Below are 23,344 nucleotides of genomic sequence, written 5' to 3' on the forward strand. Positions count from 1 at the left end.
ATATATGTTTGGGTAGTCTAAGTTCCAAACATTTTGTATTTTTGCATCCAAATTCAATAATGTTGTCTTCCAAAAAACAATATGTTATTATGTGAACATATAATATGTTTGGAAGCATTTTGCACCCAAAAATATTATATGCTTAAAAAAATTCTCCCAAACAATATTGTGCTCAAAATTTTATTTATTTATTTATATATTTACAATCATAATGAATTATGAAAATAAACAGGTAATATAGGTGCTAACAACATAGGTTTTCGACCTGAATGCTCAAAATTTTGTTTCTGCCTAATTGTATATTCCCTCACATCTTTCTCACTTCCACGAGATTTTTTAGTTCTTAGCACCTTTTTCTGTAATACAAACATTGTAGAAGAAATTATACAATTTTATGATTTTTTTATTTTAATTTTACCTTTTGCCGGACGGGGATTCGAACAGCGGACCACACAGTTTGTAAGGATCAAAGAAGTAGCTGATCAATTGCCCAAGGGAAAATAAAATGTTAATTTTGTAATAACAAGCAACAACCACCAACTTAATTCAATATCGCTCCCTGTTAAATAGCGCTCCAAGCTACTAAACACATATATGTTTATAGACTATTTCTAAATTAATATATGTTTGCATCCAAGCATATTATATTTAAAAACATTTTATGTCCCAAACATAATATGTTCTAACATATTAACATATATGTCCCAAACATGTTATGCTAGTTTATGAACATTATATGCTTGCACTCAAAAATATTGTGTTTAAAAATTTGTGTTCCAAACATATAATGTTTATAGCCAAACATATGAAAAACAGTCTTTTTCAACCGTGCACACCTACACCACTTACAGACCTAAAATACCTCTAGATTTTGAATTTAGGAAAATCGTATAAAAAATGGGATGTTTAGACTCTCAACAGGTGAAATCGGAGAATATGAGAGGAATACCAAGACATTTACCGAAACACACCATCTTCGGCACACTTATGTGTAGACCTAAAATATGTCTAGATTTCTTATTTCAGGCAAATCGAATACAAATTGCCGTTTCTAGAAGCCCCAGAAGTCAAATCAGGAGATCGGTCAATACGGGGGCTATACCGAAATATGGACCGATGCACACCATCTTCGACTTACTTGCTTATGAACCCAAAACACTTCTAGATTTTGAATTTCAGGCAAATCGGATACAAATTCGGATATCTGGACGCTCAAGAATTCAAATCAGACCATCGGGCTATATGGGGGCTATACAAAATAACAGACCGATACACACCATATTCGGCACCCTTCTCTATGGACACAAAATCACAGTTACCACAGTTGGTGGAATTCTAGCACAAATGGTAAATTTTGCCAAATAGTCCTCACCAACAAAATTTTGACAAAATTTTCTATAGAAATAAAATTTTGACAACATTTTCCAAAAAAAAAAAAAAAATTGACAAAATTTTCTATAGAAGTTTTATATTGACAAAATTCTCTAAAAAATAAAATTTTGACAACATTTTTCATAGAAAAAAAATTGACAAAATTTGACATGTATTGATAATATTGACAAATTTTCTTATAGAAATAAAATTTTGACAACATTCTCTAAATATAGAAATAAAATATTGATAAAATCGTCTATAGAAACACAATTTCGACAAAATTTTCTATAGAAATAAAATTTTGATAAAATTTTCTATAGAAATAAAATTTTGACAAAATTTTCTATTGAAATAAAATGTTGACAAAATTTTCTATTGAAATAAATTTTCACAAAATTTTCTATAGAAATAAAATTTTGACAAAATCTTCTATAGAAATAAAACTTTGACAAAATCTTCTAAAAAAATAAAATTTTGACAACATTTTCTACAGAAATGAAATTTTTTTAACAAAATTTTCTATAAAAATAAAATGTTAACAAAATTTTCTATAGAAATAAATTTTGACAAAATTTTCTATAGAAATAAAATTTTAACATTTTCTATAGAAAAAAAATTTTATCAAAATTTTCTATAGAAATAAATTTTGTCAAAATGTTCTATGGAAATAAAAATTTGAAAAAATTTTCTATAGAAATAAAATTTTGACAAAATATTCTATAAAAATAAGATTGTGACAAAATCTTCTATAGAAATAAAAATGTGACAAAATCTTATATAGAAATAAAATTGTGACAAAATCTTCTATAGAAATAACATTTTGACAAAATTTACTATAGAAATAAAATTTTGACAAAAATTTTCTATAGAAATAAAATAAAATTTTCTTTAGAAATAAAATGTTGACAAAATTTTCTATAGAAATAAAATTTTGACAAAATTTTCTATAGAAATAAAATTTTGACAAAAATTTTTATAGAAATAACATTTTGACAAAATTTTCTATAGAAATAAAATTTAACCAAAATTTTCTATAGAAATAAAATTTTGACAAAATTTTCTATAGAAATAAAATTTTGACAAAGTTTTCTATAGAAATAAAATTTTGACAAAATTTTCTATAGAAATAAAATGTTGACAAAATTTTCTATAGAAATAAAATTTTGAAAACATTTTCCAAAAAAATATTTTGACAAAATTTTCTATAGAAGTTTTATATTGACAAAATTCTCTAAAGAAATAAAATTTTGACAACATTTTTCATAGAAAAAAATTGACAAAATTTGACATCTATTAATAATATTGACAAATTTTCTTCTCTAACTATAGAAATAAAATATTGATAAAATCGTCTATAGAAACACAATTTTCACAAAATTTTCTATTGAAATAAAATGTTGACAACATTTTCTATTGGAATAAATTTTGACAAAATCTTTATAGAAATAAAACTTTGACAAAATCTTCTAAAAAAATAAAATTTTGACAACATTTTCTACAGAAATAAAATTTTAACATTTTCTATAGAAAAAAAAATTTAACAAAATTTTCTATAGAAATAAATTTTGTCAAAATTATCTATGAAAATAAAAATTTGAAAAAAATTTTTATAGAAATAAAATTTTGACAAAATGTTCTATAGAAATAAAATGGTGACAAAATCTTCTATAGAAATAAAAATGTGACAAAATCTTATATAGAAATAAAATTGTGACAAAATCTTCTATAGAAATAACATTTTGACAAAATTGTCTATAGAAAAAAAATTTTTCACAAAATTTTCTATAGATATAAAATTTTGACAAAAATTTTCTATAGAAATAAAATAAAATTTTCTTTAGAAATAAAATTTTGACAAAATTTTGAAATAAAATTTTGACAAAATTTTTTATAGAAATAAAACTTTGACAAAATTTTCTATAGAAATAAAATTTTGACAAAACATTCTATAGAAATAAAATTTTGACAAAATCTTCTACAGAAATAAAATTGTGACAAAATCTTCTATAGAAATAAAATTTTGAAAAAAAATTCTATAGAAATAAAATTTTGACAAAATTTTCTATAGAAATAAAATTTTGACAAAATTTTCTATAGAAATAAAAATTAAAACATAAGATTTTCTATAGAAATAAAACTTTGACATAATTTTCTATAGATTATAGAAATAAAATTTTGTCAAAACTTTCTATAGAAATAAAATTTTGTCAAAATTTTCTATAGAAATACAATTTTGCCAAATTTTTTATAGAAATAAAATTTTGACAAAATTTTCTATAGAAATAAAATTTAACCAAAATTTTCTACAGAAATAAAATTTTGACAAAATTTTCTATAAAAATAAAATTTTGACAAAATTTTCTATAAAAATAAAATTTTGACAAAATTTTCTATAAAAATAAAATTTTGACAAAATTTTCTATAGAAAAAAAAATTAACAAAATTTTCTATAGAAATAAAATTGTGACAAAATTTTCTATATGAATAAAGTTTTGACAATATTTTCTACAGGAATAAAATTTTGACAAAATTTTCTATAGAAATACAATTTTGACAAAGTTTTCTATAGAAATAAAATTTTGACAAAATTTTCTATAGAAATAAAATTTTGACAAAATTTTCTATAAAAATAAAATTTTGACATACTTTTCTATAGACATAAAATTGTGACAAAATTTTCTTTAGAAATAAAATTTTGACATACTTTTCTATAGACATAAAATTGTGACAAAATTTTCTTTAGAAATAATATTTTGACACAATTTTCTATAGAAATAAAATTTAAAAAAAAATTCTATAGAAATAAAATTTTGACAAAACATTCTATAGAAATAAAATTTTGACAAAATTTTCTATAGAAATAAAAATTAAAAAATAAAATTTTCTATAGAAATAAAATTTTGACATAATTTTCTATAGAAATAAAGTTTTGACAAAATTTTCTATAGGAATAAAATTTTGACAAAATTTTCTATAGAAATAAAATTTTGACAAAAGTTTCTATAGAAATAAAATGTTGACAAAATTTTCTATAAAAATAAAATGTTGACAACATTTTTTATAAAAATACAATTTTGACAAAATTTTATATAAAAATAAAATTTTTCTATAGAAATAAAATTTTGACATAATTTTTTCTAGAAATAAAAATAAAATAAAAAAAAATAAAAATTTCTATTGAAATAACATTTTGGCAAAATCGTCTATAGAAATAAAAATTTAACAAAACAATTAACCAGAAAAATGTGATAAAAAAACTGCGAAATAAGATTTTTATATTTGGTAGTAAAATTTTCTAAAAAAAATTGGTAAATTATTTTTGGGTCGAGTTGCTACTAGTGCACAAAATACCTCTAGACTTTGAATTTTGACAAAATTTTCTATAGAAATAAAATTGGGATGGTTGTTTAATATGGGGGCTATATCAAAATCAGGACTGATGAAGCCCACGTTTTCTTATCATTTTCACTTCATTATGGTAAATTTTCACCACTTTTGAAGAAATTTACTAAGGTTAATGAACAATTTTACTAATTAATTTCGTAATTGAAAACAAAAAATTAAATAATAAAAATTTATAAAATAAAATATTTAATCTTGATTTAGGTAATTTATTCTCATGTAGATTTGTAGATTTGAATTTTTAGTGTTCACATAAACTACATTGTTAGGTATCCCCATAGCACGTTAGAACCTAGACCTTGGACGACTTTTCATTAATTCAAATGCCTACAATTTATACCACAGCAAAAGAAAATGATTTTTTGAGCGGGATCACGGAAAGTTAAAAAAAAAAAAACGTTTTCTCGGGAATTGAAGATGGCCAAGAAAAACGAATTCTAATTACCAGCCGCTTTCGTCAACAATGAATCGTATTCAGTCTCTGCCTCTCATTATAAACAGATAATATATGCAAAATGTACATAATTATAAAGGGTGATTTGTTAAGAGCTTGATAACTTTAAAAAAAAAAAAAACGCATAAAATTTGCAAAATCTCATCGGTTCTTTATTTGAAACGTTAGATTGGTCCATGACATTTACTTTTTGAAGATAATTTCATTTAAATGTTGACCGCGGCTGCGTCTTAGGTGGTCCATTCGGAAAGTCCAATTTTGGGCAACTTTTTCGAGCATTTCGGCCGGAATAGCCCGAATTTCTTCGGAAATGTTGTCTTCCAAAGCTGGAATAGTTGCTGGCTTATTTCTGTAGACTTTAGACTTGACGTAGCCCCACAAAAAATAGTCTAAAGGCGTCAAATCGCATGATCTTGGTGGCCAACTTACCGGTCCATTTCTTGAGATGAATTGTTCTCCGAAGTTTTCCCTCAAAATGGCCATAGAATCGCGAGCTGTGTGGCATGTAGCGCCATCTTGTTGAAACCACATGTCAACCAAGTTCAGTTCTTCCTTCCATTTTTGGCAACAAAAAGTTTGTTAGCATCGAACGATAGCGATCGCCATTCACCGTAACGTTGCGTCCAACAGCATCTTTGAAAAAATACGGTCCAATGATTCCACCAGCGTACAAACCACACCAAACAGTGCATTTTTCGGGATGCATGGGCAGTTCTTGAACGGCTTCTGGTTGCTCTTCACTCCAAATGCGGCAATTTTGCTTATTTACGTAGCCATTCAACCAGAAATGAGCCTCATCGCTGAACAAAATTTGTCGATAAAAAAAGCGGATTTTCTGCCACTGATTTTGGTAATAAAATTCAATGATTTGCAAGCGTTGCTCGTTAGTAAGTCTATTCATGATGAAATGTGAAAGCATACTGAGCATCTTTCTCTTTGACACCATGTCTGAAATCCCACGTGATCTGTCAAATACTAATGCATGAAAATCCTAACCTCAAAAGAATCACCCTTTATTTATATAACATATTTTGTTTGTATACGGCAAGAGTTTATTTCACCGAGTTCAAGTCCTTATGATGTAATAGCACTTTTTCTTAGATTGATTGCATACATACATACATGCTACGAGTACATTATTGCAACCGTTTGACTATCAAACACATGATGTTCGCCTCATTGATCATGTCATTTCCCCCCATTGATCCCAACAATATATACGTAAGAAGCGTATCATAAATTACCGCTGTTTGCATTCGAAGTTGTTAAACAAACTCAAATGAACGTTGATACACATACACACACATACATATTCAAATATATAAAGTATTTATACGATACATGTGAGTAGGTTATAAGGTTTTCCAAAAACAAATCCATCGATAAGATTTTTCTTTGCAAGGCGTACTACACTTTACCTTCCTCTTCATAATCTCAACTGTTGTAGTTGGTAATAGTAAATGGATGGCAAGGCAGTCAATTCAAATCGTTTATAATTCAATTCCAGTTGATTAGATTTTATTTTGGAACGATAAGAAAAATCAACATAACAGAAAGTACATATAAAGACATTTTATTTTCACATTAAATAGATGCAAAATTTTTTTGTTTAGTTTTTGGAAATTAATGTTTATACACGAAACCACATATTGGTCTGAGTAAATTAACTTTGATCTGCCAAAAAATTTACCTACCAGAAATATTGATTTTAGACCCCATAAAATATATACCGATAGACATAGATTGAGCTCGGTTGTCACTCAAGCCAAAAATAATCTACCAATTTGTTAAGAAAATTTTACCAAATAGAAAAATTTTATTTCGCTGTGTTTTATGAAACTTTTGTGGTTAATATGTTAGTTTTGTCAAATTTTTATTTCTATAAAAAATTTTTTGTCACAATTTTATTTCTATAGAATTTTTTTTTTCAAAATTTTATTTCTATAGAAAATTTTATCAAATTTTTGTGGTTAATAGTTTTGTCAAGTTTGTATTTCTATAGAAAAATTTGTCAAAATTTTATTACTGCAGAAATTTTTGTCAAAATTTTATTACTATGGAAAATTTTGTCAAAATTTTATTTGTATAGAAAATTTTGTCAAACTTTTATTACTAAAGAACATTTTATAAAAAAATTATTTCTATTGAAAATTTTGTCAAAAATTTTGTATTGACAGTTTTGTCAAAATTTTATTTCTATAGAAAATGTTGTCAACATTTTATTTCTATAGAAAACTATGCCAAAATTTTATTTCTATAGAAATTTTTGTCAAAACTTTATTTCTACAGAAATTTTATTTCTATAGAAAATGTTGTCAAAATTGTATTTCTATAGAAAATTTTGTCAAAATATTATTTATTACCATGTTTTTTTTTTTAATTTTACCAAAAAACTACCAAAAAGAAAAATCTTGTGGTTAATAGTTTTGTCAAAATTTTATTTTTAAAGACAATTTTGTCAAAATTTTATTTCTATAGAAAATGTTGTCAAAATTTTATTTCTATAGAAAATTTTGCCAAAATTTTATTTCTATAGAAAATTTTGCCAAAATTTTATTTCTATAGAAAATTTTGCCAAAATTTTATTTCTATAGAAATACTAACGTAACCCGGCCCGCTTCGCTGCGCCTTCCGAAGCGTATTTGTAGGTACATTTTGCGTTAACTTAGTCAACCATATCCTTCGTGCTGAAAATAAATTCGAAAAGATTTGAATTCTTTCAAACAAATCGGACTACTTGCTTTTTCGTTTATAGGTACAAATACGGCGGATATGCATATGTAAAACGGTTCGTCTTAAAAAATGTCGGGGAGAGGGTGTACCCTTTTCTCCAAATTTTTTAAATAATGTTCTGTTTTCAAGTAGTTGGACAATCTTCTATATTTCTTGTGAATTTTAAGCGTGGTTTGTCAAGGAAAGGTATCCTTCTCCTCAGCATATCTGAAAATTAAGCATTATAATAACATACAAAGAATTAATGTTTCCCATCCAATAAGTCGGAAAAAGCAAAAGTAGTAAAAAATTTTACCACATTAGCATTTGTTAAAATGTTGGAAAATGGTGCACCCTCTACGTTGGGTGCCAATTTCATGTAAATTTAAGTTCTTTACTATAAAGAATTCTGGCAGAAGCCTGTGCAAAAATCATAAAATTATGTACCGAGTTCCCATTTACCGACAACCCTCTACTTTCAATTTAAGAAAAAAAACGGACAAAAGGGAACCCTCTCCCCACCTTCGCTCCACTCCGACCTGATATCGGACTATCACGTACCCTATATTAATTTCACAATTACTCAACTGTCCCTATAAATTCTATCGAAGTAAATCGACAAACTTTATTTCAATTTTCCCCTTCCCCAACCAGATACTAATTTAAAAATCATGTATAAATTTAATCACTTGCTCCCACGTTCCCTGTAAATTTCAAATAGATCGAAGATGTTTAAATTTTGCTCTATTGTTTTAAAGGGACGTCACTTTCCCCGATACAATATCGACAAAAACCGTAGTGAATAGCACCCCTAACCTTCCCTGAAAATTCTTGAAACTTTCCTTCAAGTGTGTGGCAACGAAGGTTGCCTCTTCGTTCATAACCTTCCCCCACTGCCTTTGTAAATTTCAAGAAAACTTAAGAATTTTTGTTTTTTTTTTGCAGTTTTAGAGGAGGAGCTCCTCCCCAACCAAATATCGAAAAGTGATGTAGCGTATCTTTTGTAAACGTCCCAGAAAATGTCAAGTAAATTATAAGCCTAAAGGGGCGGCCTCTCTTCCGTCTAAATATCACAAAATCAGGTATCAACTATTAATATCGTAACCTCTCCCCAGTCCTCTGTAAAGTTCAAGTGACTCGGTAAAGTTTAATTGTTTCTCTGTATGTACTTAAGAGAAGCGGATGTCTCCCTATGCCCTTTTATTTTTATTAAAAAATCAGGATCCTGATATAAATTTCATAACCTCACCCATTTTTTCCGTAAAATTTCAGTCGAGGGAGTTTAGTTTTGTTTTCACTGTACTTTAACAAAAAAGTCGGACAAAGGGGTGGTCCCCCTCCCCGACCAAATATCGAAAAATAATGTAGCGGATTTTTGTCTAGATGCCAACCCCAACATTCAATGAAAATTTCAAGCAAATCGCATAATTTTGTTCCAAGTTTCAAAAAGTAGGGCAAGGGGGAGGTCCCCGTCCCCCTCCACATATGAAATCATCAGGTACCCCATATTAATTCCATAACCTCACCGCATGTTCTCTGTAAATCTCAGATAATTTAGAGAATTTTAGTTTTTCACTGTACTTTAAAAAAAGTCGAACAAAGCGGAGGTCCCCCTCCGCCACCAAATATCGAAATATAAAGTAGCGGATCTTTGTCTAGATGCCAACCCCAACCTTCAATGAAAATTTCAAGCAAATAGGTCAACTTTGGTCCAAATTTCAAAAAGTCCGACAAAGGGGAGGTTCCCCTGCGCGACCAGGTGTCAAAAAATGAGGTACCCTATTTTCACCACATGAACGCCCCCTACGATCTCTGAAAGTTTCAAGTAAATCGGTTCAGCCGTTTCGGAGCCAACTCGAACCTTCCGAGTATAGAAAATTTTGTCAAAATTTCATTTCTATAAAAAGTTTTGTCATAATTTTATTTCTATAGAAAATTTTATAAAAAAATGTATTTCTATTGAAAATGTTGTCAACATTTAGTTGGTGAGGAATATTTTGCAAACTCTACCAAAACGCCAAGAATTCTACCAATCTACCAAACAATAAAAAATTTACCACTTTTGCTAGAATTCTACCAACTGTGGCAATCGTGCTCCAGAGTCGATCTAGCCCTTGGTGTCCGCCCGTCAGTTTGTCCATATAATTGTTGTTCGCTGGATTCCGGTCTCAATTATTAACCGATTTTGATGAAATTTGTTACATGGCGTTTTTATTTCACAGGGACGAACGCTATTGAATTTGGAAGAAATCAAATTTAGATATTACACCGATATATGTATATGTGTCGTCTGATTTCGACAACTGAGCTCATATTGAGCTTTGTTAATAAACTATCGTCATCAAATTTGGTACAAAGTAATATAATTCACTACCCTATAAGTGCGAAAATTTTCAAATCGAAAACGGTTCAGATTTAGATATAGCGCTCATATATACACGGATGAAAAAGACTGTTTTTCATATGTTTGGCTATAAACATTATATGTTTGGAACACAAATTTTTAAACACAATATTTTTGAGTGCAAGCATATAATGTTCATAAACTAGCATAACATGTTTGGGACATATATGTTAATATGTTAGAACATATTATGTTTGGGACATAAAATGTTTGTAAATATAATATGCTTGGATGCAAACATATATTAATTTAGAAATAGCCTATAAACATATATGTGTTTAGTAGCTTGGAGCGCTATTTAACAGGGAGCGATATTGAATTAAGTTGGTGGTTGTTGCTTGTTATTACAAAATTAACATTTTATTTTTCCTTGGGCAATTGATCAGCTACTTCTTTGATCCTTACAAACTGTGTGGTCCACTGTTCGAATCCCCGTCCGGCAAAAGGTAAAATTAAAATAAAAAAAATCATACAATTGAATAATTTCTTCTACAATGTTTGTATTACAGAAAAAGGTGCAAAGAACTAAAAAATCTCGTGGAAGTGAGAAAGATGTGGGGGAATATACAATTGGGCAGAAACAAAATTTTGAGCATTCAGGTCGAAAACTTATGTTGTTAGCACCTATATTACCTGTTTATTTTCATAATTCATTATGATTGTAAATATATAAATAAATAAATAAAATTTTGAGCACAATATTGTTTGGGAGAATTTTTTTAAGCATATAATATTTTTGGGTACAAAATGCTTCCAAACATATTATATGTTCACATAATAACATATTGTTTTTTGGAAGACAACATTATTGAATTTGGATGCAAAAATACAAAATGTTTGGAAATTGACTACCCAAACATATATTGTTTAGACCAATATGCTTTCAAACATATTATATATTGGAAGAGATCAAACATATAAATGTTTGGGCAATAGCCAAAAATGTATATGCTTGAAGCAAAATATGTTTGGGAGTATATGTTACAGAAGCGATTTTTTGTGAGCGTGTATGTATCGCTCTATTTTGCTAAATTTGACCATAAAACTGTTATTTCTTAACCGATCTTACTGATAGTTGGCTAAATGCATTTTTTTGTAGTACTTACTATATATGCAAACTATCATCCAAATCGGTTCAGATTTAGTTATAGCTTCCCGCCCGATTTTCCCTAATTTGACCGTAATAGCCCTATTTATTCACCAATCTTACTCAAATTTTGCACGAGGTTACCTTCTGTAGTATCAACCCAACCTGCTAAATATCATCGATTTAGGCTTAGATATAGCTCTCATATACATAAAGGGTTGTTAAATTGTAAGGGCCGATGTTGAATGTGAACCACACCTAAACGCCAAGTTTTTTTCTGAATTTTATTTGACATTTCTCTATTTCAGACTTACTCAATTTGAACCATGGAGAGATACACAATCCAACAACGTGTTAAATGGTTCCAAGAAATGGCAACAGTGGATGATCAATTTTCGAAGAAAATCATCTTCAGTGATGAGGCACATTTTCACCTCAGTGGATTCGTCAATAAACAGAATTGCCGCATTTGGGCGAATGAGAATCCAAGAGTGATTGTCGAAAAACCAATGCACCCACAAAGAGTGACTGTTTGGTGCGGTTTATGGGCTGGCGGCATCATCAGCCTGTATTTTTTCCAAAATGAGGCCGGTCAGGCAGTTACTGTGAATGGTGTTCGTTATCGTGAGATGATAACGAACTTTTTATGGCCTGAATTGGAAGATATGGATGTGGACGATATGTGGTTTCAGCAGGACGGTGCCACTTGCCACACAGCTAACGAAACAATGGCTCTGTTGCGCATCAAATTCAATGGCCCTGTTATATCACGTAATGGCGATGTCAATTGACCGCCAAGATTATGTGAGTTGACACCGTTGGACTTTTTCTTTGGGGTTATTTGAAAGAAAAGGTATACGTCGATAAGCCAACAATAATTCAAGAGCTAAAGGATGAGATAATTCGGCACATTAACGGCATAGAACCTCCATTATGCCTCATCGTCATCGAAAATTTGGACCATCGGATGAAGGTGTGCCACCGAGGTCGCGGCGCCCATTTGGCCGATATATTGTTACATACATAATTGAGTAATACCAATATATCATAATATAATAAAATTACAATAATTTCCTAAATAGTTTGTGTTTGATTCAAAATCAATATCGGCCCTTGAAATTTTAACCATCCTTATATGTATCGCCCGATTTGCTCTGTTTTTAGGCAAAGTACCTATGAGACCAACCCCTTAGACACTAAATACACAAAAAGATATAGCGACTTTGATTTGTCAAATTCCCCTCTTTATCATTCCAAAATGGGATTTGCCCTACATCAGTTGAAATATGGCTAAAGCACATGGTAGTATATAAACTCAATCGATACTTTCATTTTCGTGCACATCTTTTAGAATTTATTTAAATATTATAATAATAATGCATGTGCAATAACAAATACATGCTATTAATACCACACGTCATTTGTTTTGGAGTTCAGGCCTACCTCAAACGTGTTGGGAATCTCAAACAAGAGTTTTTTTCTATCTTTTTTTCAAAGGGAATATAAGCAATCTATGAACATTTATTCGAATACATACTCTAAATTCATTAATTAATTAATTTTTGCCATATTTGGAGAACATTTAAAAGACATTAATAGGTCATTAACAAGAGACGACAAACAAAAGTGTTTGGTCTCAGTCACCTACGCATGGTCCCACGTCAAACACTCAATCAATGAAGTAGCATTCTATAACTCACCAGTAATCCAAGTGATATTGGATGAACGTATTTGTGATCCCGCTGATAGAGCTTCCAAAAGAGCCCAGGGTGTCTTGTCGTTTCGATTTTGTAAAGGAATATTTGCGACTGGCGTAAAAAGATAACAGCCAAGAATGGCAAAAAATGCCAGCAATTTAGGAAAATGCATGGCGATAATCCAAAAACGTTAAATTTAAATAACACACAAATTAATGCGATTTATCACAGCAAAATAATTTACAGTAGTTACACTAATACACTGCGGCTTAAATTAATATAATGTTTCAAATCAAATTAAAACAAAAACAAACTTAAAAAACCGGATGTATGAGACGACCATTCATTCACACAACCTAACGATTGAACGTAACGCGGCGTACTAACGGTTAAGATTGTGTTGTGTTCATGTTTATAGCATTCTGTATTCGTTTGATAATAACAAAGAGGTTGTCAAAATCATAACCGTCGTTTTGCACCTTGCCATATCATTCAGACAAAGCGAAGATGATCAAATGATTTTTATATGTGAAGTGGCCACATTTGTAACGATTACACTCAGAGAATGAGGCCGTCGACTACGCCTCATCTCGACTGGAAATTATCAGGCAATTAATCAAAATAGGTTTTTATCTGAAGAAAGCTTCCTTTATCATTCAAAAATTTCAGCTTAATTTCCCTTCACAGTTGACGATCGTTACTGTGTCATTTTAGTCTCTGTGGTAGCGATGGGAACAAAAGACCAATGAAGATAGAATTTAAGATGAAAAATCATTTGAAACGAATGTAATGTATACCGATCGTCTTAGAATTGAATTCTGAGTCGATTTAGCTATGTCCGTTATGTATTTTTGTGTGTAAAGTACAGGTCGCAGTTAAAGTCCGATCGTCCTCAAATTTGGCATAGGGTCTTTTTATACCCTAAACCACATATGTTAGTGGTCAGGGTATAATAAGTTTGATCTGCCAAAAAATGTGCCTACCAGAAATATTGATTTTAGACCCCATAAAATATATACCGATCGACTCAGAATCACCTCCTGAGTCGATTTAGCGCTTGGTGTCCGTCCGTCCGTCTGTCCACGTATTTGTTGTTCGCAGGATTCCGGTCGCAATTATTAACCGATTTTGATGAAATTTGGTACTGAGTTTTTTGGGCACAAGGACGAACGCTATTTAATTTGGAAGAAATCGGATCAAATTTTGATATAGTTCCCATTTATATGTATCGCCCGATTTCGACAAATAGGGTCACGTTGAGCTTTAGTACTCGTCGATCGTCGTCAAATTTGGCACAAAGTAATATTTTTCATCACTCTTCAAGTTTGCGAAATTTCATCGAAATTGGTTCAGATTTAGATATATCCCTCATATATACGTATCGCCCGAGTTTGCCAAATATGGTCACAAAATCCTTATTTATTAGCCAATCTTACTCAAACTTGGCTCAGTCTAATCTTTTATAGTGCTTACAATATGTACAAAAAATCATCGAAATCGTTTCAGATTTAACTATAGCTCCCATATATATGCATCGGCCGATTTTGTCAAATTTGGCCGTAAAACTCTTATTTATCAACCGATTGTACTCAAATTTGGCTTAATATAATCTTCTACAGCACTAACTGTATGTGCAAAATTTCATCGAAATCGGTTCAGATTTAGATATAGCTCCTATGTATATGTATCGCCCGATTTTGCCAAATTTCGCCCTAATAACCTTATTTTTGACCATAGAAGCATAATTTATTACCTGATCGTACTCAAATTTTGCACAAGGTAACCGTCCGTGGTATCAATCATACCTGCAAAATGTTATACAAATTTGTTCAGATTTAGATATAGCTCCCATATATATGCATCGCTCGATTTTCCCAAATTTGGCCATAATACTCTGATTTTTAACCAAATTTCAAATTTTGATGTACTTGTCAATCGTATTTGGACTTACATGTAGCTCTTACAAAATAATATTGACCGATTTTTACTAATTTGGACTTATTACCCAAAACTAATTGAGCGATTTCCCCTTTTTTAATAATGTACTCAATATTAGTAGCATACTAACTCCGTAGGTACAAAATCAACTATAGCTCCAAATATCGGACATTTCTGCTCAGGTTGTGGCAAGTCTCACATAAACATGTACCCCTTCATGTTCTTAAATGTGAAAATGCGGATTATCACCCAAACCTATACCATTGATACCCTACAAACAATGTCTACGAATCCAGTAGGGATGGTTTAGGGTATGATATAGTCGACCCCGCTCGACTTTCTACTTTACTCACTTGTTTCCGTATAAAGACAATCGCTATTGATTTTGGAAAAAATCAATCTGGTCGTGCTTACGAAAATGTTCGTGACTCACGCGTGAATCACGCTGTTGGCAACAACGTGAGCGTGAATAACAAACCAAATATCGTGCGTGAGCATGAGTCACGAAAATAATTTCTTCGTCAGTGTGCGTGAGTAACGAATTTCGAAAATATACGCTCACGAAAATTATCGCGCTCATTGATATAAAACGCTTACGAGTTGAATTCATTTAAAATGTTAGTGATTTAAAATGTTCATTTAAAATGTCGTGGTGCAATGGTTAGCATGCCCGCCTTGCATACAGAAGGTCGTTGGTTCGATTCCTGCTTCGACCGAACACATTTCGGAGGGTTTCAAAGCTTCTCTAAGTGGTTTCACTGCAATGTGGAACGCCGTTCGGACTCGGTTATAAAAAGGAGGTCCCTTGTCATTGAGCTTAACATGGAATCGGACAACACTCAGTGATAAGAGAGAAGTTCACCAATGTGGTATCACAATAGTCTAAGTGAGCCTGATACATCGGGCAGCCACCTAACCTAACCTAGGATGTTAAGAGTTTAATAACGTTCTTTATTTTAAGCAAGCTCGTGTTTTCAGACACGTCCTTAAGGTAAATTACTCATACAATTATTCGTGAGTATTTTTCGTGAGTCACGACATTTTCCTGCGTGAGTACAAATTTTCTTTTCGTGAGTGTGCGTGAGCATGAGTCCTACCAAACAATATCGTGCATGAGTAAGATTTTTCCATCGTGAGTGTGCGTGAGTAAAATATTACTCACGTGCACACCACAGAGGACAACGTTTAACACCGATTTACGTGAAATTTTGCACAGAGAGTAGAATTGAAATTAACCAATGCTTGCTAAATTTGGTTGAAATCGATTCAGATTTAGATATAGCTCCCATATATAGCTTTAGTCTGATTTAGAGGCCATATAGGCCAAAGTTTTACTCCGACTTATGTGAGGCTATGCACAGGGAGTATAATTAATATTATAGCTATCCATGACAATTTTTTTGTTAAAATCGGTTCAGATTTAGATATACCTCCAATATATATCTTTCGCCCGATATGGATTTAATTGGCCCTAGAGGCCAAAATTTTCTCTTTATTTCCTTCAAATTTTGCATATTGAATGAATGGTCAAGTATGCTAAATTTCGTTGAAATCGATTCAGATTTATATATGGCTCCCATATATATCTTTCGCACGATTTAGATTCATATAACAACCGGAGATCAAATTTTCATTTCGATTTACTTGAAATTTCGCCCTGAGAGTAGAATTAAGATTTTAGCATTGTGTACCAAATTTAGTTCAAATTGGTATAGATTTTATTATAGCTCCCATATATACGGCTGATTTGGGGAAATGTGGTAGAAAATTTCATATTTTACCCCCATTTCAACGGAATTTTACTGCAATTGATTTTATTTTACACAGAAAAAAGATTTAACATTCTATCTGTGTCGAATTTTATCCAAATCGGTTCAGATTTAGACAAAGCACCATATATTCCTCCTTAGGCAAAAACGGCACAGCGCCAGCGAAGATGTCCACCGAAGATTTAGATAAGGTTCCGGCTGTGTAAATGTCACTCGATGTGGCCAAATATTGGTACAAACCCCACAATTGACCATGCTCACGCACGACATTTGGTTTGTTAATCACGCTCACGCACACTCACCCCGTTGCCATCAGCGTGACCGACGAAAATTTTCTTGAGTCACGACAATTTCGTGTCACGTAGACAAAAACCGAACCTGACCCAAATTTCTCAACAACGTCTAAGAATTTCTGCCTGATCAAGAATATATGTACTTTATATAGTCGGATGTCGATATTTGATGTGGTTCAAACAGAATCCTAGGTGAGGGGTATATATCGGGAGACACCACTCAACAGCCCAATATGTTCATCTTTTTAAAACAGAGAGTTAAATAGCAAATAATAGTTTTTATAAGTGTATTTACTCTCAAACAAATTTGTTAGTAGACGCAGGTGAAAAATCTGCTGAAACAGCAAAAATTCTGCTGAAAAGCAGCCACTGCAAGCTAAAATAGCAAACATATGGGAGCTACATCTAAATCTGAACCGATTTCAACAAAATTTGGCACGCTTAACGATACTATTAAACGTACTCCTTATGCAAAATTTGAAGCAACTCAGGGCAAAACTCTGGCTTCTGAGGCCATATTAGTCGAAATCGGACGAAAGATATATATGGGAGCTATATCTAAATCTGAACCGATTTCAACCAAATTTACCACAATTAACAATACTATTATACGTATTCCTTGTACACAATTTGAAGCAAATCAGGACAAACTCTGGCTTTTTTGGTCATACAAGTTCAAATCGGACGAAAGATATATATGGGAGCTATATCTAAATCTGAACCGATTTGGCTGATATTTTGCATATCTTACGAAAGCGCCAAAATATTTGGCTTCCAGAAATTTTGAGAAAATACGTTGATAAATACGTCAATTATGACCAGATCGGTGATGAATATATATGGCAGCTATATCTACATCTGAACCGATTTTTTTCAAAATCAATAGCGATTGTCTTTGAGCCAATGTAAAACTATGTTCCAAATTTGAGGACGATCGGACTTAAACTGCGAGCTGTACTTTGTACACAAAATTACATATACAGACAGACGGACGGACAGACAGACAGGCAGACGGACATCGCTAAATCGACTCAGAATTTAAATCTAAGACGATCGGTATACTAATGGGTCTCAGACTTTTCCTTCGTGGCGTTACATACAAATGCACAAACTTATTACACCCTGTACCACAGTAGTGGTGAAGGGTATAATTAATTGAAACAAATATTTTTTTATGAAACTAAAAACACTAACCCCCATTTTCATGAAGCTCCGTTAGCGCTAGGTTAGCTAACGAACTTTAAAACCGTACTACGGATATATCTGTCATCCTGCGTACATAGTCATATGTCATATAGGAACTTAACTACTGAATAGTTTTCAGTTAATGTTAACTAAAAAGTAGATATCTCCAATTTACTTTCTATTAACTGACAGTTAAAGCCTAATGAAGCTATATGAAAGTGATACGTTTTTCATTAAAAAAAAAATTAATTGAGTTTTGCATCAATTAAATTTTTAATTTAATCACTTCAAAAAATCAATTAAGTTTTTAATTAAGTATTTTCTTTATGCCCAACTAAAACTGTGATTGTTACTATCATCTTCGTGATTATAGACATTTCAATTAAAGGAAAATAATTGGACCAATTAATTTCGTGACTTAATGAGAAAAGATTTTTTTTCTGTGTATCTCGAACTTAAACATTTTGAGTTTCGACAATTTTTCACAAATATACATATCTTTAACAATTTTAAGCGTAATAACAATGTTTCTAAGGGTATGGTCACACTAGGCAAATATTTGCCCAAAATGTGTGTCAAACTTTTTTCTTGCAGCACTTTCGAAATATCTGAATAACGTTTTTGGAAAATACTCCAATTGTGATTTTATATATCCAATATGAGCTTCAAATGTTTACTGTTTTGAATGTGCCGACCAAAAACAATGGAAGATGAAGATGGGAAAATGGCAGCAGAGGGTATCAAACCATTGACGGCGTTCGATGCAAACGTGTCGTTTATGATTTTTTGTTCCACAAATTAAACTAAGAATAAAAAGAAATGTATATCAGGGAATGACGTAGAACAATCGGTCAAAAGTTTCTCATTAATATTTACACAAAATTTAACATCATTTGTGAGTTTTTAACAAAAAATATTGCAAATTAAAAATGAACGAACAACTTTTGGTATGACGTCGCCCATTTTCCAATCTTCCTTTTCTATTGTTTTTGGTGCCGACGAATTCTGTTTTGATTTCTGTCAAATGTTTTCCCAATGTGACCATCAAAGACCATTAATAAAGAAGACGTGAGATAAGCTTGTTCTTCCTCTTTTTCTTGAAGAAACAGAGATTAATATCGTACATGTTCCATGAGACATTGCAACTTTTTTTCGGTTTCTCTTTTCATTTTGCATTCGTAACAAAACTTAATTCGCTTATTTTAGTAATTTTTTTTAACTCTTAAACGAACAAAAACATTTCGTGAAACATTTTATTAATAATTTAGTGCAACCGACACAGAAATTTGCTTGACATTTTGGAAAAAATAGCTAAATAATCTGCATCAAACCAGTAAGTTCGGAGCGCTTTTCCAACTTGTATGATATTAATCTCCGTTTTCTATTACTAACACTATCAAAGCCCAATTCACGTCTTCTTTATTAATGGTTTTTGGTGACCATACCGTAACGCAGATTTTTTTGGCTTTCTTCAAATAATTTAAAAGATGCTATTTACTCTTGTTTTTTTTTTCTTATAACAACAGCGATGGCAAATATTTTTGGTACATTTCTCATCACCGTTGGCGATTGTTATGGGGTATTGTTTGGGTATGGTCACACTAGGGAATTATTTGCCGAAAATTAGTGTCAAAGTTTTTTTCAGGAGCACTTTGGAAATATTTGGATACCGTTTTTAGGTATCCAAATTTTTTGGGCAACATTTATAAGTCGATTTTCGACTTTTATATCACTTGTATGACGAAGCATTTCGAAGCTATTCCCATAATTCTATTTTCTATTGAAAACTAGGAGACAACACATTTTCTACCTTTTTGTAGTACATACATCAGATAGTTCAAATATCACGTGAATATGTCTTTATGGGTGCTTTATTGAAAAAAAAAATACTTTTATTCTCTAATGACAATATTTTGGGAAATAAACTTCTTTCATAAGAACTGTCTGCCAATCAAATAACAGCTTATTAAACCATTGATTATTAAAACATTTGTCTATTGATTGCAGGTGTTTTGTTTAATTTTATAATTCGCACAAAAGTATATTTTAGAATGTGATTCTGGGACAATACGGATTTCAACATTTTTTACACATCAAGGGCTTTTAAAATCAATCTGTGTAAACAATTTATAATTTTAAATCATTAATGAGAAAATTCTTAAATAATGAGTCGTTACGAATGTTTACTTATTTATTTATCTAATAAATATACAACTAATTATAGTAATTAAAAATAAATTGAAATACAATATTAATTAGGAATTATATATAAAGGTAAGTAAAAACAAATGAACATTAAAACTTTTGCCGAAAACTTATATAGAACATAAGGCATGGAATTAAATATCATCAAGACTCTATATCTCCTAAGAATCCCTCATCTGCTCTAGTTCTCCATATGCCATAGCCATAATTCTAGCCTGAAGGCTTTCGGATGTTTTTATGGGCAATTTCAATAGAATAGAGTCCAAGTGATTTAGAAATGATTCATTGCCACTTTCTGATGGTTTATATTTTTTTGTTAGAGAATGATTTGGATCATGGCTAACCTGGAATTTTAAATTCGTATTAATGAAGATTTCAAATCCAATTTATTAAATTATAACTAATACTTACATTTATGCTATTGTTTCGTTTTTTAATAGGACTCTTACGCCGAACATTACTGTCATTATGTCTAAAAGCATGTGAATATAAATTAGAAACATACAATTTATATTTTTATATCATAATTTATACTAACATGTCTTTCTTTATTGCCGTTATCATCGCATACTCGTCATGTTCAATATTTTCTTCCGGATAGTCAAAAATTTCCTCCACATCGCATATGGGTTCATTTATTAAAATTGAATGATGCGTTGTTGATGTCGGGCTATTACTTCTCTAAAAATAAATTAATATAGTAATAAAAATGTTTTGGGAGTACATAAAACCAGAGCTAAGCTATTTGAAACCCTCATAAGAATATCAACGTTGGCTAAAAGTGAAAGTTGTAGAAACGTTTTTTTGGGATAGTCGAAATTGAAAGCAGGTGATAATTTATTATAGAAGAGAGGGAACGATCAAAACTTATATTCTCCGTCTGACGTAGAGATGATAGAAGAGAAAGTTACTAACAAACGGCACCCATACTAGCCATGATTTATGAAAATCGGAAATTATTTTTGTTTTTATAGCGAATAAATGGAGCAAATTTGGAACAAAGTATATTCACGAAAGTGGAAATAGGTGCTGAAAAGTCTATAATGCCGCAAACGTATCTATAAAAAGCACACATGTAGTTCACTGTTGGGTTCAACGACGTAACATTTTCTACAACAAACTACCCCAAGATTTGACAGCCTTTTCAAGTGATCTGCTTAACCCACGCTCATAAGCTCTGAAGTAGGAACACGATCTACAAAAAAATTGCCAGCAGCACTTGGGTTAAGTTCGTTTGTGATCTATCTTCGGATGTACCCTCCTCTGTAGGTGAAATGGTATCTACTGAGGGTCATGGATTCAAACTAGAGGTGTGCACGAGGCACGAAATTGTCATGAATCACGAACAGCGTGAGTCACGCTGATGGCAACAGCATAACCGTGATTAACAAATCAAAGTCGTGCGTGAGCGTGAGTCACGAAAATAATTTTTTCGTGAGTAACGAATTTCGGAAAAATACGCTCACGAGAAAATCCCGCCCACGGACATAAAACGCTTATGGGATGAATTCATTTACAATTTTAGTGACACCTGGGATGTTAAGAGTTTAATAACGCTCTCGATTATAATCATGTTCATGTTTTCAAATACGTTCCTAAGATAAATTAGTCACAAAATTATTCGTGAGTCACGATATTTTTCGTGAGTCACGACATTTCGTGCGTGAGTAAGATTTCTCCGTCGTGAGTGTGCGGGAGCGTGAGTAAAATATTACTCACGTGTGCACCTCTAATTCAAACCCAGTTGCAACCAAACACCAACAACTTCTTCAACGTTTTTTCTTGATGTGCCAGACCTATAGATGTTGGCATATATCTCAAGCCTTCGGTTATTTGTTAAGATAAATTATTTTATGTTGTCTTTTTGCATTGCATTGGAGTTATTAAGGTTCGACGTTTTTAAGGTACAGTCCCCATTCCCTTAACTCTATATTAAAAAACTCAACCTTACTTACATATGAATATTGCGATATGCTTTCATCTCCCAACATTTCATATTTTTCAAAAGATTCCAATTCGCCTGCAGCATTTCTAAAATTGACTGTAGTTAACATAAACTCCACATAGCAGAGACTTATTGACTTACGCTTCATTTTCATCCAGGAAACTCAATTCATCTTTAATTGGCATATACTTGGCAAAGTTGTCATCTGATGAGCCATCGCCTTCATTCAAACTACCATTGGTAATGGAATTATTTTCTTTCTTTTTATAGTAGCGCCGACTGTCGCATATACTTCTCCAGGCCATACGGCAAATAGTATCATCTGGAAGTTGCGTTAGATCGAAACCATAAACAAATAAAATCTATGTGCCACACATACCATTAATGTTCATATTTCTTGCTACTTTTTCCCAAGCCAATTTAAGAAGTCGTCGCTGTTTACGTTTTGGATGGGAACGATCCCATATTATTGGATGCTTCTTTATGCATCGTATGAGATATATTTTCTGTGATATAGTGAAATGTTTCTTTTTCCTATCCATGTCCAGTATGCTATGTCGTGAAATTTAATAATTTCAAATCAGTAGCCGCAGCTCGTTGTACAAAATTATGCAGGGCCCTTGTACAGAAACCAATAATACTAGCTTAACTAAGATAAAGTGTTGGACGTAAGAATTTCCAAAGTAGTTTGTAATCAAAACAAAAACTTTGTCATTGAGGGATATTATAAAGTGAAATTCCTTGTTGACCAACAACTATTTCTTTAAAAAAAACAACTAAAATGATCTGGGTTGCCATTATTTCACAAAAAAAAAATGCAAAAAAAGAAGATAATAAATTTAGGAAGATGTGAAATGAGGTGTGCTTGTGTTAGTACCA

At 31.3% G+C, this 23,344-nt stretch overlaps 2 protein-coding genes across 2 annotated transcripts in view; both read right to left on the reverse strand.

Annotated features, from left to right (window-relative positions):
* The window catches only part of LOC142224120 (venom dipeptidyl peptidase 4), a 33,663-nt gene extending 20,139 nt beyond the window's left edge, over nucleotides 1-13,524 (reverse strand). Inside the window, exon 1 of the mRNA XM_075293911.1 lies at nucleotides 13,134-13,524. Within this exon, the coding sequence (XP_075150026.1) occupies nucleotides 13,134-13,302 (169 nt within the window). The 5' untranslated portion in view covers nucleotides 13,303-13,524. The remainder of the gene's footprint in view (nucleotides 1-13,133) is intronic.
* A 6,954-nt stretch (nucleotides 13,525-20,478) lies between these two features.
* On the reverse strand, nucleotides 20,479-23,250 carry LOC142224121 (uncharacterized). The gene is made up of 6 exons (XM_075293913.1): nucleotides 22,845-23,250; nucleotides 22,607-22,787; nucleotides 22,476-22,551; nucleotides 21,059-21,201; nucleotides 20,932-20,992; nucleotides 20,479-20,864 (listed from the first exon to the last, which is right to left on the reverse strand). The coding sequence occupies exons 1-6, from the start codon at nucleotides 23,005-23,007 to the stop codon at nucleotides 20,682-20,684; spliced, it is 807 nt and encodes a 268-aa protein (XP_075150028.1). The 5' UTR covers nucleotides 23,008-23,250; the 3' UTR covers nucleotides 20,479-20,681.
* Nucleotides 23,251-23,344: the final 94 nt, after the last annotated feature.

This window comes from Haematobia irritans, chromosome 2 (genome assembly GCF_050003625.1).
Source record: "Haematobia irritans isolate KBUSLIRL chromosome 2, ASM5000362v1, whole genome shotgun sequence".
NCBI lineage: Eukaryota > Metazoa > Arthropoda > Insecta > Diptera > Muscidae > Haematobia > Haematobia irritans.